At 45.1% G+C, this 17,354-nt stretch overlaps 1 protein-coding gene across 5 annotated transcripts in view; it reads left to right on the top strand.

Annotated features, from left to right (window-relative positions):
• Window positions 1-12: 12 nt before the first annotated feature.
• The window catches only part of MTRR (5-methyltetrahydrofolate-homocysteine methyltransferase reductase), a 49,145-nt gene continuing 31,803 nt past the window's right edge, over window positions 13-17,354 (top strand). For 2 of the 5 annotated variants that reach the window (XM_082454377.1, XM_082454376.1), the window contains exons 1-5: window positions 133-778; window positions 1,093-1,260; window positions 2,977-3,130; window positions 4,885-5,002; window positions 12,630-13,008. In XM_082454377.1, coding sequence (XP_082310503.1) covers window positions 608-778; window positions 1,093-1,260; window positions 2,977-3,130; window positions 4,885-5,002; window positions 12,630-13,008 — 990 coding nt within the window. In that variant the 5' untranslated portion in view covers window positions 133-607. Of the gene's footprint in view, window positions 93-132; window positions 813-1,092; window positions 1,261-2,976; window positions 3,131-4,884; window positions 5,003-12,629; window positions 13,009-17,354 lie in introns of those variants that run through there. The other 3 variants (XM_082454379.1, XM_082454380.1, XM_082454378.1) reach the window with 3 other exon arrangements.

Below are 17,354 nucleotides of genomic sequence, written 5' to 3'. Positions count from 1 at the left end.
ATTGGTCTCGGGCGCCGACTGTGTGCGCAGGCGCGGGAGCAGGGGGTCGCCGTACCTGCGCTTCTCCCAGCGTCCCAGGCGGACGCCCGCAGGTGAGGGCGCGGCGCCCGCACAGCACGGGCCCGAGGGGGGCGGCTCGGGGTCGGCGAGGGCACCGGCCTCCGCGCCCCCGCGTCCCTCCCCCGGCCGGGCTGGGCGCGCGCGGGTGGGTCAGGACCCCGGCCCCTCGGGGCTGCGGGGATCGCGCGCGGAGGGCGGGCTGCACCGGGGACTCGGCCTTGAGGCCTCCCCACTGCCTCTGGGAGCGGGTCCCCGGCGGCGCCGCGGCGTTTGCACAGCGGAGCCGGTCCCGCAGGTCCCTGTGGGCCCTTCCTCCGTCGGCGTCTTGTTCGGAACACTTTTCTAGACGGGGTCAAAGGGCACATTCGGGCGCAGGGTCAGGCGAGGGTGTCCGGACGGGGCGCCGCAGAGTCAGGAATGTTGGGAGCGCGGACCCGCCCGGACGCGGGCTCCTGCTCCGCTGTTTGTCCGCCGGACCTTGCCCTGCGGGTGCCGGCGAGCCGCCCCCGAGAAATGCGGGGTGCAGTAGCGGCTCCACGAGATCGTTATGGGGCTGAGGGCCTCATGCTCTGAAGCTCCTAGGACCGTGCGTGGCTCCTGGGAAGGGCTCCGTGTCCTTAGCTTTGATAATACGCGGTGCCGTTTCCATCAACCGTTGTTTTCGTCGGGTGGCTGTGGTCATCGTCCCCGCTCTGAAGGTGCGGGAGCTGAGCCACCGGTCAGTTGAGAAGCTGGTCTAAAGTTCTGCTCTTGTGAGTGATCCATCGTGGCTGGATTCAAGCCCCAGTAGTCTGGCCCTAGAATGTGATTTGTGAGCCGCGGAATTCGAGCTTCATACCTTGTATCCTCCTTGGTTTAATGAATTCTCTCTCTTCAACCTTTAGAATTAATGCTAACAGACAAACTTAGAAGCATATTTCGTATTATGTGTGAATATTGTTGAAGTTATTTTAAGTTAAGAGAATTCATACCTGCAGGTTGATTACTGCTTCATTAGAAAGAAAATCCCTTTTTCCCTTTTCTGTTTTCCAGTGTAACTGTTACAGCTGTAGCAGCAGATGCTTTGAAGTGATGAAAAGGTTTTTGTTACTCTATGCTTCGCAGCGAGGACAGGCACAGGCCATAGCCGAAGACATAAGTGAAAAAGCAGTTGTATATGGATTTTCTGCAGATCTTCACTGTATAAGTGAGTCTCACAAGGTAAGTCATGATTTTTACGGTGTTTCATACTTTGAAGTATTCTGGTTGGGAAGCGACATTAAACAACAAAGTGGGACGCCGAATGCCACCATGATCCTTTTTTTCTTTTAACACTTAGAGATTTATTTTATGAACTGTGTTGCAAGATTCCTGCCAGTTTTTTCCTACGTGTGTGTGTGTGTTTTTTTTGAATTAAACTACATAGTCTTAAAAACTAAGACGAGTAACTACTCTCAACTGTAGATGGAAATAGTAGTATTCGCTTTGTCTTTCTCACGGGGTGCCTGGGAACAAATGAGGTCTGCATGTTCACAGGAACATGGGAGCTTTCCACCTCATGAATCCCGCTGCCCCGTTTGTAACTTCCCTGAAATTCGTGCCAGAGTTCCTCCAGGTGAAGAGCCATTGAATTCTTTTGTGAAATAGAATTTAAAGTGGAGGTGGAAGGATCTTCAGAAGACTTGGGACTGCTTGTTTTTATCACGTTCAGTCTCTGCAGAAGTTCCCACCTTAGGATACATGCGATCGTAACAGATCTGTGCCCAGACTAACTGGTTTGATTGAGACCCTCAGATTATAGTTTCATACAGTTCAGGCCCTAGCAACGAGCAGGGGCTCCTCCCTAATACCACACAGTGATGTGCCAGCCACTAAGCCCTTGAATTCAGCTCAGTACTTGAAAACCCACCCCTGCAGTGCACTCTCACTCAAGTTCACAACCTCCTCTGGTCTTTCCCGCATCTCTAGTTGTAAAGACTAGCCTGTCAGCAGCAGAGGTGAATTATAAACTCAGTGCATAGCAGGGAAACCATCAAGTTCCTTGATGCAGCAGGGCTAGGGTGGCCCCAATGGAGTCATTCACCCAGCAGGGAGGGTCCTGGGGGACACCAGCAATCGCAGGCTCCATGATTCTACAGCACCTTCAAAGTGAATTCACATTGCTGCTGCCACAGGGTGGAGTACAGTCCGAATCTGTTACTACAAACAAAGTCATTAGCATCATATAACCAGCCCTGGTTTGACCCCCTCACCAGCGACCCCAGTGGGGTCGGCAGCTATTTGAAAGTTAGGTGAGTAGTGAATTTTTTGGCTGCCACCTTAGTCATATTGTTTGCTCTTCCCAGCTGAGTGATTTCTCCAATTGTTCCTGATCCAAGTTTAAATTGATAGCTCTCTGCTTCCTAGATCACGGTAGTCTTTTTCAAAGTAAAGTGACTTTAAACTGCATAGAGTTGTGTTGTGTCTTATAAGCCCGGTAAAACGTTAGCTCAAATCTTTGCCTGTTACATCAGCATGAAAAATAAAGTGATGAGTTCCTTTGTGCCACGTTAGATGATACCCTTGAGGGGCAGAACTCATGGAGTCGAAACGAATAGAGATAGGGAAGTGCTTTATTGGAAATACTTCGATTTAGTTGAGAATTAGAATAAGGAAACTTGGTTTGTAAGGCTCGGAAACACTGATGATCTCAGTTTACCACTGACCGTATTCTCGGCTCTCTGGAACCCTGAGGGAGTCGGGCCCTTCCTGACAGCCAGGTCTCCTGATTTCTGAGGAGTAACACTTTCTTTGCCAACTTTAAAATGCTCTGTGTACCTCTCTGCCATTATGCGATCCAGACAACAAGACGGAAAATTAACCTGATTGCTTTGCTGATGTGTTAAGTCAAAAATACATACAGCAATAGCTCTCTGACATGACACCCTTATTTTATAGTATGATCTGAAAACTGAAAGAGCGCCTCTTGTGGTGGTGGTTTCTACCACGGGCAACGGAGACCCGCCAGACACGGCCCGCAAGTTTGTTAAAGCCATACAGGACAAGACGCTGCCGAGTGACTTCTTGGCTCACCTGTGGTATGGATTACTAGGTGTGGACTGTATTTTGTGCACTTACTGTACTGTCGCTGCTGGATTTAACTCTAGTATCTAAATGTATCTTTCAAAGCCATGGTGTGTGATTGCCTGGGTTTTGTCCTTTTTGGGTTTTTGTATAAATACTTTATGTATAATATTTGAATGTAAATAAGGTGCTGTTTCCCCAGTCTTCACCCCGCTGCAGCTCCTCTGCAGAGGCCCTGAGTAGCACCTTAACCCCGGGCACACACCAGATTCAACCAGGAAATATTTTCACGATGTTAGTGGCCAGGCCCCACCCTAAACCTGCCAGAACAGAATCCCTGAAGGAGCGACCTGGCATGCTGGTGGTTTTCTTGTCGTTGTTGTTGTTTTTTTAAAGCTCTCAGGTGGATCTGATGGTTTCCCTAGGCTAAGACCCATTCCCCTAGGATGCGGTTCTCAAGCCTGACCATGCACTGGGATCCGCTGGGGGAGTTTTCCTTCTAATTCCATTATTTTGAGCCCCCCTCCAGTGATTCTGACTTAATTGTTCTGAGGTAGGGTCCTGGTATCAGTATTTTTAAAGCTCCCAGGTGACTCTAATATGTATCCCAGCTTAAGAAGCACTGGCCTAGGGCTCTGTGAAGTATAGGTTTAAAATATTAAAGGATCAGAAGGGCCAACTCAGCAAGATAGGGCACCGGAGAGGGAATTCAGGGTCCATTTGCCTGGCTTGTGATCTGTATTCACCTTTGAGAACTATTTTGGGGAAGGTATCTAGGAAGGATGGAATGTGCTATGATAGATAATTGGTTAGAGATTTGAGGTTGTGACCCTGGCCAAGATCTGTCGTGTAATGTATTCAAGAGAGCATTTTAGAGTGTTCACATCTTTTTAATTTGTTTTTTTCCAGTTTCTTTATTTTCAAGAGTGAACATGTACGTATTGCTTTAAAAATTCCTCAAAAAATTATTTAAAAGGAAACACTGAAGCTTATCCAACTGTTTTAGTCAGTCTTAGGCCCATATATGGACCCACCAATTGCTCACCTCATTCTTGTAGGAAAAATCCAGGAAGACAGTTAAACAACTAAGAAATTTAAGCTTTTAATTTTAAATTTTCAACTAAGTATGAAAATATTAGTCCATTTCTTACCAGGAAACATAGAAGCAATTCTTAATTTATCCAACACAGAAACAGAGCAAATAAATGGTTGTTTGTGTTTCAGATGTAACCTCTTCATGTTCTAGATTAGGAGTCAGTAAATGGTAAAGGACAAGATAGTAAATATTTTAGGCTTTGCAGGCCACTGGTCTCTATACCATCTACTTATCTCTGTTGTTGTCGCTTGAACCTGCCATAGCAAGGTGTGAACCAGTGGACCTGGCTGTGTTCCAATAAAACTTTATTTACGAAGACAGTGGGTGGTAATTGGCTCACAATTGGCTATACTTTGCAGACCCTGCAGTAGATTGGAAAAGTCTGCAAACACAGATATTACCTGCTTTTAATCCTTGTTTATAGATTGCCATATTTTTACACAGATTCATGGAAACAAAAATGTGAGATCTATTTCTGTTAATAGTGGTCCTAAGTATTTATTTGTTTCTATTTGTATACTTAGTATTTCTCAAGGAAAAAATAAGAAAATGTGAAGCTATACATTATTTCTTGTTCCATCAACAACAGCATGGAGTGGTATTGTTTTAAACGTTTTGTTTCTGTCTTCTGTATGTGGTTAAATTTAAACCTTATTGCATACTGATAACCTATTTGGGCTCTTTAGGTCTGGGTGATTCAGAATACACGTACTTCTGTAATGGGGGGAAGATAATTGATAAACGATTTCAAGAGCTTGGTGCCCAGCGTTTCTATGACACTGGCCACGCGGATGACTGTGTAGGGTAAGAGCAACGTATTTTCTGTCACTTCCAGTAAACCTTGTTTGTACATGATGAAAGTTAGTGAGTTTATAAAAGGGGTTCACTTTTGATCTAGCACTAAACTTCGATGTTGAAAGTCTTATTTTAGTTTTGTTAGCTGTCTTTAATTCTAGCACCAAAGAAGACCATCCAGAGTTTCACTTATCTATTTTGCTGATTTTTTTTTAATGTGCCTTATCCATCTCAGTATCTGTTAATGGAAGAAACTAGGAAAGGTTCCCCAGTACAGTTACCTTAGTCTTAAAAGTGTGTAGGTGTTTGCAAAAAGTCAGCATTGTCTTTAGGCACTTGGGTAGCGTGTGCCCATGGGAGCGACTGGACTCGGGACCTCCCACGTGGAGGGTGCCCAGCGGCCACGAGTTACGGTTGGAGGAGGCGGGTCAGAGGCCTTCCCGGCACACTGGCTCCTCCGTGTTCTCCCTCCTGTTGGCCACTTGCCACCATGCCAACCGGAAATATAATTTCTGTTTCATTAATTTTTTCTTGTTTTTACAATTCAGCATTTCACTCTATATATGCCACCTTTCAAATGTTCTTAATGTCTTAATTCAGAAACCTTACAGGTACTGTGCTACAACTTATGCTGTCATTTATCCTTGAACTGCTTTAGCCAGAAAACAGCACACACACGCCTTTGATTTTTTTTCTACTAGGCAAATCTCACCCACCAGATCTGTGTTTATGCATCATGACAAGTTCAGCAAAGGTCGTGCTTTTCTACGTATATCACCTTGCACGGGCGTGTTGGAGACACTTCTGTTTCCCCATAACTCAGCCTTTGAGTCCACTACATCCGTCGTTTTCTGCAGCTGTGATACTGTGGGTTTGTTCCATCTTCCAAGGGCACGTGTCCTTTCTGGTAACAAAGCTCTACCACATTTCCTTGCGCGTTATCTTTTAGTTTTGTCCCTTTGTATTGGGCTTCCCCCCAACCCCGAACCTTGTTGGCATTAAATGTTTATTGTCCTGTATGAGCTGTTTAATTGCTAAACCCCCATAAATCCATTAGTCCTATTGCTCAGTTCATTTTTTACTTCAAAGGCTTTCGATTTCCCTGTTCATTTATTGGATCGAGCATTAAAATTCTTTTTTTTAACATCTTTCTTGCAGTATAATTGCTTTACAATGGTGTGTTAGTTTCTGCTTTATAACAAAGTGAATCAGTTATACATATACATATGTTCCCATATCTCTTCCCTCTTGCATCTCCCTCCCTCCCACCCTCCCTATCCCACCCCTATAGGTGATCACAAAGCACAGAGCTGATTTCCCTCTGCTATGCGGTTGCTTCCCACTAGCTAGCTGTTTTACGTTTGGTAGTGTATATATGTCCATGCCACTCTCTCACTTTGTCACATCTTACCCTTCCCCCTCCCCATATCCTCAAGTCCATTCTCTAGTAGGTCTGCATCTTTATTCCCACCTTGCCACTTGGTTCTTCATGACCTTTTTTTTTTTTCCTTAGATTCCATATATATGTGTTAGCATACTGTATTTGTTTTTCTCTTTCTCACTTACTTCACTCTGTATGACAGACTCTATAACTCCATCCACCTCACTACAAATAACTCAATTTTGTTTCTTTTTATGGCTGAGTAATATTCCATTGTATATATGTGCCACATCTTCTTTATCCATTCATCCGATGATGGACACTTAGGTTGCTTCCATGTCCTGGCTATTGTAAATAGAGCTGCAGTGAACATTTTGGTACATGACTCTTTTTGAATTATGGTTTTCTAGGGGTATATGCCCAGTAGTGGGATTGCTGGGTCGTATGGTAGTTCTATTTTTAGTTTTTTAAGGAACCTCCATACTGTTCTCCATAGTGGCTGTATCAATTTACATTCCCACCAACAGTGCAAGAGTGTTCCCTTTTCTCCACACCCTCTCCAGCATTTATTGTTTCTAGATTTTTTGATGATGGCCATTCTGACCGGTGTGAGATGATACCTCATTGTAGTTTTGATATGCATTTCTCTAATGATTAATGATGTTGAGCATTCTTTCATGTGTTTGTTGGCAATCTGTATATCTTCTTTGGAGAAATGTCTGTTTAGGTCTTCTGCCCATTTTTGGATTGGGTTGTTTGTTTTTTTGTTATTGAGCTGCATGAGCTGCTTGTAAATTTTGGAGATTAATCCTTTGTCAGTTGCGTCATTTGCAAATCTTTTCTCCCATTCTGAGGGTTGTCTTTTCGTCTTGTTAATGTTTTCCTTTGCTATGCAAAAGCTTTTAATTTTCATTAGGTCCCATTTGTTTATTTTTGTTTTTATTTCCATTTCTCTAGGAGGTGGGTCAAAAAGGATCGTGCTGTGATTTATGTCATAGAGTGTTCTGTTATGTTTTCCTCTAAGAGTTTATAGTGTCTGGTCTTACTTTTAGGTCTTTAATCCATTTTGAGTTTATTTTTGTGTATGGTGTTAGGGAGTGTTCTAATTTCATTCTTTTACATGTAGCTGTCCAGTTTTCCAGCACCACTTATTGAAGAGGCTGTCTTTTCTCCACTGTATATTCTTGCCTCCTTTATCAAACATAAGGTGACCATATGTGCGTGGGTTTATCTCTGGGCTTTCTATCCTGTTCCATTGATCTACATTTCTGTTTTTGGGCCAGTACCATACTGTCTTGATTACTGTAGCTTTGTAGTATAGTCAGAAGTCAGGGAGCCAGATTCCTCCAGCTCCATTTTTCGTTCTAAAGATTGCTTTGGCTATTCGGGGTCTTTTGTGTTTCCATACAAATTGTGAAATTTTTTGTTCTAGTTCTGTGAAAAATGCCAGTGGTAGTTTGATAGGGATTGCATTGAATCTGTAGATTGCTTTGGGTAGTAGAGTCATTTTCACAATGTTGATTCTTCCAATCCAAGAACATGGTATATCTCTCCATCTATTTGTATCATCTTTAATTTCTTTCATCAGTGTCTTATAATTTTCTGCATACAGGTCTTTTGTCTCCTTAGGTAGGTTTATTCCTAGATATTTTATTCTTTTTGTTGCAGTGGTAAATGGGAGTGTTTTCTTAATTTCACTTTCAGATTTTTCATGATTAGTGTATAGGAATGCAAGAGATTTCTGTGCATTAATTTTGTATCCTGCTACTTTACCAAATTCATTGATTAGCTCTAGTAGTTTTCTGGTGGCATCTTTAGGATTCTCTATGTATAGTATCATGTCATCTGCAAAGATTGACAGCTTTACTTCTTTTCCGATTTGGATTCCTTTTATTTCTTTTTCTTCTCTGATTGCTGTGGCTAACACTTCCAAAACTATGTTGAATAATAGTGGTGAGAGTGGGCAACCTTGTCTTGTTCCTGATCTTAGTGGAAATGGTTTCAGTTTTTCACCATTGAGGACAATGTTGGCTGTGGGTTTGTCATATATGGCCTTTATTATGTTGAGGAAAGTTCCCTCTATGCCTACTTTCTGCAGGGCTTTTATCATAAATGGGTGTTGAATTTTGTCAGAAGCTTTTTCTGCATCTATTGGGATGATCATATGGTTTTTCTCCTTCAGTTTGTTAATATGATGTATCACGTTGATTGATTTGCGTATGTTGAAGAATCCTTGCATTCCTGGAATAAACCCCACTTGATCATGGTGTATGATCCTTTTAATGTGCTGTTGGATTCTCTTTCCTAGTATTTTGTCGAGGACTTTTGCATCTATGTTCATCAGTGATATTGGCCTGTAGTTTTCTTTCTTTGTGACATCTTTGTCTGGTTTTGGTATCAGGGTGATGGTGGCCTCGTAGAATGAGTTGGGGAGTGTTCCTCCCTCTGCAATATTTTGGAAGAGTTTGAGAAGCATATGTGTTAGCTCTTCTCTAAATGTTTGATAGAATTCGCCTGTGAAGCCATCTGGTCCTGGGCTTTTGTTTGTTGGAAGATTTTTATTCACAGTTTCAATTTCAGTGCTTGTGATTGGTCTGTTCATATTTTCTATTTCTTCCTGGTTCAGTCTCGGCAGGTTGTGCAGTTCTAAGACTTTGTCCATTTCTTCCAGGTTGTCCATTTTATTGGCATAGAGTTGCTTGTAGTAATCTCTCATGATCGTTTGTATTTCTGCAGTGTCAGTTGTTCCTTCTCCTTTTTCATTTCTAATTCTATTGATTTTAGTCTTATCCCTTTTTTTCTTGATGAATCTGGCTAATGGTTTATCAATTTTGTTTATCTTCTCAAAGAACCAGCTTTTAGTTGTATTGATCTTTACTATCGTTTCCTTCATTTATTTTTCATTTATTTCTGATCTGGTCTTTATGATTTCTTTCCTTCTGCTAACTTTGGGGTTTTTTTGTTCTTCTTTCTCTAATTGCTTTAGGTGCAAGGGAGAAAAAATATAAAGGAAGAAAGAAAGAGGATAAGATAAAATAAAGTAAAATAAAGTAGGAAAAATAAAATAAAGTTATTAAAATAAAAAATAATTATTAAGAAAAAAATTTTTTAAAGTAAAAAAACACAAATGACGGACAGAACCCTAGGACAAATGGTGAAAGCAAAGCTATACAGACAAAATCTCACACAGAAGCATACACATACACACTCACAAAAAGAGGAAAAGGGGAAAAAATAATATATCTTGCTCCCAAAGTCCACCTCCTCAATTTGGGATGATTCGTTGTCTATTCAGGTATTCCACAGATGCAGGTACATCACTTTGTAGAGATTTAATCCGCTGCTTCTGAGGCTGCTGGGAGAGATTTTCCTTCCTCTTCTTTGTTCGCACAGCTCCCGGGGTTCAGCTCTGGATCTGGACCTGCCTCTGCGTGTAGGTCGTCTGAGGGCGTCTGTTCTTCACCGAGACAGGACGGGGTTAAAGGAGCAGCTGCTTCCGGGGCTCTGGCTCACTCAGGCCGGGGGGAGGGAGCGGTACGGGGGAGGCAGGGCGCGCCTGCGGCGTCAGAGGCGTCGTGACGTTGCACCAGCCCGAGGCGCGCCGTGCGTTCTCCCGGGGAATTTGTCCCTGGATCATAGGACCCTGGCAGTGGTGGGCTGCACCGGCTCCCGGGAGGGGCGCTGTGGAGAGTGACCTGTGCTCGCACACAGGCTTCTTGGTGGCGGCAGCAGCAGCCTTAGCGTCTCATGCCCGTCTCTGGGGTCCGCGCTGATGGCCGCGGCTCGTGCCCGTCTCTGGAGCTCGTTTAGGTGGCGCTCTGAATCCCCTCTCCTTGCACACCAGGAAACAAAGAGGCAAGAAAAAGTCTCTTGCCTGTTCGGCAGCTCCAGACCTTTTCCCGGACTCCCTCCCGGCTAGCTGTGGTGCACTAGCCCCCTTCAGGCTGTGTTCACGCAGCCAACCCCAGTCCTCTCCCTGCGATCCGACCGAAGCCCAAGCCTCAGCTCCCAGCCCCCGCCCGCCCCGGCGGGTGAGCAGACAAGCCTCTCGGGCTGGTGAGTGCTGCTCGGCGCCGATTCTCTGTGCGGGAATCTCTCTGCTTTGCCCTCCGCACCCCTGTGGCTGCGCTCTCCTCCGTGGCTCCGAAGCTTCCTCCCTCCGCCACCCGCAGTCTCCACCTGCGAAGGGGCTCCTAGTGTGTGGAAACCTTTCCTCCTTCACAGCTCCCTCCCGCTGGTGCAGGTCCCGTCCCTATTCTTTTGTCTCTGTTATTTCTTTTTTCTTTTGCCCTACCCAGGTACGTGGGGAGTTTCTTGCCTTTTGGGAGGTCTGACGTCTTCTGCCAGCATTCAGTGGGTGTTCTATACGAGCAGTTCCACGTGTAGATGTATTTCTGGGGAGGAAATATCTTTGGGGAAGACGGTGATCTCTGCGTCTTACTCTTCCGCCATCTTCTCCTCTCTCCCTAAAATTCTTGAATGTGTATTTCAGCAGCCTGCATCTCTTAAATTGTCAACCTAAGTACTCTTTTGTAAAATTAAAATATTTTCAAGGAGGCGCCTTGGCTTAAAGTACCACCACATTGAAGGGGTTAAGACTGTAGACTGGAGTCCATACATCTGGGTTCAAATCCTTGATTTTCCCCACTTACTGACTGTGAAACCTTGGTCAGATTACTTAAACTTTTTGTGCCTTGGTTTCTCCCTTGTAAAATAGATAATAATAGTACATGTTGTGTAAGGTTCTTTGGAGCATCAAATGAATTAATACAAGTTGTTATTTTAGAACAATGCCTGCCATGTAGTAAGCACGCAGCAAGTATGAGCTTTCTGATTTATGGGTATTATCATCTTATTATTTCTGAGTTGTGAGAATGGGGTGTTAAATGCAGCTGTCATTATTGAACTGCGGATTTTATATTCTTGCTCTTCCAAAGGCTTCTGAGGGATAGATGTACTGTGTGACCAAATTTGGAACTATGTACTGTGAGCACCAAATGAATACGATGAAATTATGGTCCAAGTTGCAATAACATGGAGGTCTAAAATATGTCTCCTCTTAATTGTCATTTAGCTTTATGAATTGGAATTTAATTGATAACTTGTTTGAGTTGTGATTGAAAATGACAAAGATGTTATTCCCAAGGTCCTGATGCAGTCTTTCTTAGCAATTCTGTACACTCTGTGTACGGTTTCTGTTCAGGGAGTGTAGGGACTGTAATTTTTGAGCCCTCATACTTTGCTAGTAGTACGTAGACTACTGTATTTTAAAATGTACTTATGATTTTTTTTTAAATTAATTAATTAATTTATTTTTGGCTGTGTTGGGTCTTCATTGCTGTGCGTGGGCTTTCTCTAGTTGCGGCAAGCGGGGGCTGCTCTTCGTTGTGGTGCGCGGGCTTCTCATTGCGGTGGCTTCTCTTGTTGCGGAGCAGGGGCTCTAGGCGCATGGGCTTCAGTAGTTGTGGCTCGCGGGCTCTAGAGCGCAGGCTCAGTAGTTGTGGCTCACGGACTTAGTTGCTCCACAGCATGTGGGGTCTTCCCAGACCAGGGCTTGAACCCGTGTCTCCTGCATTGGCAGGCGATTCTTAACAACTGCGCCACCAGGGAAGTCCCCTGTATTTATGATTAATTCAGCTCTCCTAAAGGATGCTTGCTTTTTTCCCCTGTGGTCAGCCTGCCTGGAAATTTTACCAGCATAATTGCTCAGAACTGATCGAAGGTTTGAATTATTAGTCAAAAGAGCGTTAATCTGGAGTGGTTTCTTGGTGATATTTTAATCTGTGGGAAACAAAGATCAGTAAATTAGCTAGGCAAAAAAAAAAAAAAAAGATGGTGCATTCGATTGATGTAATTATCATTTGTGATATTAGAGTAGACTTGGATTTTGGGTAAGTACTGTTAGCCTCATCAGAATTTAGCATGCCTCTTTAAAATTACGGCTTCTTAAATTACCAGCTCTGTTTTAGGAAGTTAAGAGGAATCACACTCCTATTACCTTTTACTAAATTATCTTCATTTTTGCTCTCTGAATTTTTTACAGCACAGCGCTAATGAACACAATAATGTTCTGCTTTTTAGCTTAATCATTCATAAGTATTTTTTGTATTCTGAATAGCCTCCATATTTAGTGTTTTTGACAGTTGCACAGCATTCTGTCAAATGGACAGATTCTGCCATTATCCAATTGTTATGTATTTAAATGGAGAACTTAGGCATTTGTTTCTTTTTTCCTTTTTTATTACAACAATCCAGTTTAGAATTTGTGGTTGAGCCATGGATTAACGGACTCTGGGCTGCCCTGGCGAAGCATTTTCTGTTGAGTAGAGGAAAAGAGGAGATGAATGGAACTCTCACAATGGCATCTAATGCCTCCCGGAGGACAGACCCCGTAACACCAGAATTATTACACATTGAATCACAGGTTGGACTTCTGAGATTAGATGGTTCCAGACGAAATGATGCTGAAGTTTTAGAGCAAAATGCTGTGAACAGAGGTCAATCGAATACATTGATTGCAGACTTTGAGCCCTCGCTTATCCGTTCAATACCCCCACTTTCACAAGCCTCTCTGAATATTCCCGCTTTACCACCAGAATATTTACAGGTGCATCTGGAGGAATCCTTTGGCCAGGTAAGCAGTTTTACTTTATGTGCCGTGGGTGGTGGTGGTGGTGGTGTTTTTTAAATTACATTATGATGGAGGCCAGCAGACTGTGGCGTGCAGGGAGAGTGTGGTCTCCCACCTCTCTTTTGTAAATAAAGTTTTACTGCAACCCAGCCATGCCCATCCATTCACGCGGTGCCTGTGGCTGCTTCAGCACTGCAGTGGCGGAACTGAGTAGTCACTGGAGAGGTGCTACCTCCACGCATTGCACACCTGCTTGTGGTGTTATTCTTTGAAGAAGGAAATGGTTAACAGCTCAGTTTCTCCATTATTTTGGAGAATTAACTTCTTGGTTTCTCACTTTATATGTCAGCCAGATGAGGGCAAGTTGTTGTGGGAAGTCAGGAAATTATCTCAGCAGCTAAACTCAGAGGACTCATTTATAGGAAAATCTTTTCCCAGTATGGATTTTTGGTATTCTGGGTTACTCCACTTTGTGGGTTTTTCTTTTTCTTGATAATATCTTACACATATATTTTTGTCTATATTAAGTCTTTTTCTCTTTGCCTAGAGTATTTTTCCTGTCAATAAATAAATGACTTTAAAGTGGTCTTTAAATTTTTGAGCATCAAGTTGAATAATAGCTAATATTACCCCATGATTGCCAGTATATGGTACCCTGAAATTTCTTCCAGCATGCTTGGAATAAATTTCCAGTGCAGCCAGTCTTGTAATGTGGAGCCAAGCCCTCTTTTTTAGAGTGGCTGATTGGAGTCCCACAGGGGCTTTCTCGCATAAACCACCCCTTTAGTACAGCCGTCATGTTTTCTTGTTTCTTTGTTTCTTTTTATTAAATGATGAACCATTTAGACATTTTAGAAACAATATAAGTACAGCTTTCTAGTTTACTAGAACTGTTTGCATATATCTGAGATGATATTAGTGTTTTTAGCATCATATTTTTATAGTGTTTTTCTAATGCATTCAGATAAACAGGTATGGTTTTATATGACCAGCCATGGGTTATTGCTTTTGCACTCATACTTCATTATTTATTAAGTGGGGTCATCACAATAAGTACATTGTAGTCAGGGCTGGGACCAGGCATGGGTGGCTCTAGTGAACATGCCGGGCTGGTGGGAGCAGGGTGCATGGGCGTGTAGAGAGCGAGGCCCCGTGTGCCCGCTGCAAGGATGGGTGCATGTGGCAGAGGCGGTGAGCGCTCACTGATCTGACAAGGCACTTCACTGAGGATCTGCTGAGAGTTTCTTTTATGGTAGGTATCATTAAATAGGCTTGAGTTGTTGGTAATGTGGCTAAAAGATTTTTAAAAATCTCAACTTTTTAAGGGAAACTTGTGTAAATCTGTTCAAAGGATATACCTAGAGGGTAAGGGGTTGGGGAAAAAAGTTTCCTTTTTTAGGGCATCCTCTTGGGATAATCACCTTGGGGGCAGGTTGGGTGGGGGAGGGGAGGGTGGAAGCAGGACTGGGCCGAGTGGGAAGCTGAGCTTCAGTGCAGCCATAAGAAAGCCTTGAGCTGGACCCACTCACGCCACACCGTCGTCTCCCCACCCCTTCTGCCTCTAACGCCGTGGGATCTCCTGGACTGTTTAGTACAAGCAGCACGGCCTCCGGTGAGCGTGTCACGGGGTCCTGCTGCAGAGCTCCTTCCTGCTCCGGGCCCCCTCAGAGCTGGCCACTTTTGTGTCACCTGGTGTTTGGGTTGGAGCAGTATCTCAGCATCCCAGAGCCTGAAGAGAGGCCTGCCAGATGTAATGCATCTCTCTAGGTGAAGTGAAGTGCAAGATGAGATAGTGTATCCTTTACTTGGGAAGGGATGTCCTGACACGCACCAAACATTGGAATCCTAAAAACTGTACTTACACCACAGGCCCTCAATCTCCATACGGCACAGAAGACTCCAGCATCATCTGGTTAGCATAATGGTGTCGATACTGTGGACTAGGGTGATGTTTTGCTGAGCGTCCGGATGTTCCGCATTTATTCGCCCTGTCTTGTACCAGCAAGCAGGAACGATGTCATGGTCTTGGGGCAGAATTGTAAATGTTCAAGTGAAAGTGAACATGTCTGCTCCTCTTTATGGATAGAAATGGAAAAGAGCACCTTGGCTAAACCTTTGTCCACATGCCACGTGCCTGAGGCCATGTTAACTGCTCTGTCAAAGAAAACCAACCATCCGCTGTTGGAGCTACTGCTTGTTTGAGTTTCTGGCATTCATTGTCATCCCCCAGGATCCGTCTGGTTTTTGCAGGGGCCAGGCTGGTGAATTACATGGAGCTATGATGGAGACCCTCCTGTATCCTTTAGATTTTTAAGGATTATATTGCTATCTGCCTTTCCTCCTAGGATGCTATATTGTTTTTAATTCTATACCTTGATGAGAGAGGCTGGTGTCAAATTCAGAGGCCTCCTCTTGGCCTTCCCTGCTGTGACAGCTCTTAGCCCACAGGCCAGGGATCCAGTGTGGGGTTATGCTCACTGCCAAGTGACCCTTGGACCCACTGAGCCGGGCTTGGGCCAGGACTCCATTTACTGCCTGGCCTCGTAGACCTCACTCTGTTACTGGGCCGTGATGACACTTGGGGTAACAGCATCAACTTGGACCGTCGTCCAGCAGTCCCTGAAGTACTGGGACATTCCCTTGGCCCAGTGCACGTTTCCCCCTTGGGCAGGCGTTACCGGGTGCAGTTTCTGTGCCGTGCGGAGTCCCTCCTGGGAGCCTGCCTGCTTCTGCACTCAGAGGGCTCCGGGTCTCACAGCTGGCGCAGGTCCGGACCTGGACAAGGGGTCTTGAACGAGGAGCAGCTTCCTGCTCGTGACTCCTTCATTTCTTCTCCTTGTCAGGATTGGTCCAGTGCCCTTGTTGGCTGCCCGTTCATTTTCACCCTCCAGGAGCCATGTTTTCAGTCATTTCCACTAATTCTGAGAGTCAGGCCCCCTGGCAACCCCCAGCTTTCCTACTCACCGTGATAATTGTGCCCCCCGGCTTTCCTGGCTAAGTGCTCCCGCCTCCCTCTGTTCCTTGTGGGTGGTGGGGGGGGAATCCTGGTTTTCCTGTTGCTGTGAGCCCAGTCTGTGAGCTCCGGTCAGCAGGGGAGGCCAGCCTTGAAGTCACTGGTGCTGGTGCCCCTCTCACCAGCACAGTCCTGTTGGCCTTGGCAGCGCTGTATTCTCTAGGTGCTTCAGGGCACATCGTCATCTGGTGGGGTTTGGCTTTACATGGTTTTATCCACTCTAGTAGGCCCTCTTCTCTGAGCTTTTAATCCTGTCTTCAAATGCTGGCCCTGGTCTTGGCATTTCTGCCCCACTTAGTACAGGCCCTTGCTTTTTCTTTGCTCTCGTAACCCTGCTGTCAGCATGTTCACATCATCTCTGGGGGCTCGTGCCAGGGTGTGTAAAGCCCGTATCCTAGGAGAGTGTCCCAGCTAGAAAAAATCCTTTATCCACATTTATGTTCTACCTTGCCTGACCCAGGACCTCAATGTTCTATCTTGTGCGCACATATTCTATTGGTGTATGTTTCTGCACTTTCTTGGGAGCTGGCCCAACACACAAGCAGCCAGGTTTGTTGCTACCTAATTGTAGTTATTGGTCCAGCAGCCAGGAGGACAGATGGGGTGCACGGGTAGAGTCCCTGCATTGTCTTAATTCGAGAAGGGAGTTCTTGCTCTTAATAGGCAGGAGTGGCCACTTCTGCAGGCTCAAAGGGCTCAAGGGATCTAGGGATTCAAGCTATTCACCCAGATGTCCCTCTCCCATTCTTTCCCTGCCTGGGTCAGTCCTTGGCTTTCTCTGCCCTCAGGCTGCAGGAGATGAGCGCTTCTTTGTAAACTACAGAGAATGTCCTCTGGCTTTCACACTTAGAATTTAGCTGTTGATTAATTATTCTCGGCTTTCTGCACCTTTTCCGGTTTAATTCCACCGGCTGAATCGGTACTGCTTCCTCATAGTTGCCAAGCACGTGTCCCCACAGCAGCTAGTGCATTCCCTTCCGGGGGTGCCCGTCCCACGTAGCTGTTGCACTGCTGCCATGTGGTGTCCTTATGGCCAGCCAGCAGTCCAGCTCCACGCTCCCATTTTAGCAACTTCCTTGGTTTACTCGGGCGCTGGCTGTCCCAGGCTGGGTTCCTGGGGATCACTGTGAGATGGTTTTTTAGGGTGTCCTCGTCACCCCGGGATGTGAGGGGACAGAAGCAGGACTGGGCGCTGGGAGAAGCTGAGCTGGGATGCAGTCTCAGCAGAGGCCCCAGCTGTGCTCACGGGGTTGTCTGGAGCCGGGATGGCCCTTCAGAGTTGTCCTGAGTTGTGCAGAGGGGCTGGGCCTTTAGAGTCGTTGATTCGTCACTGGAT

Source organism: Balaenoptera physalus (assembly GCF_965194825.1).
Source record: "Balaenoptera physalus genome assembly, chromosome: 3".
NCBI lineage: Eukaryota > Metazoa > Chordata > Mammalia > Artiodactyla > Balaenopteridae > Balaenoptera > Balaenoptera physalus.
The sequence above is the reverse complement of the archived record's forward strand: the minus strand, read 5'-3'. Positions and strand labels throughout refer to the sequence as shown.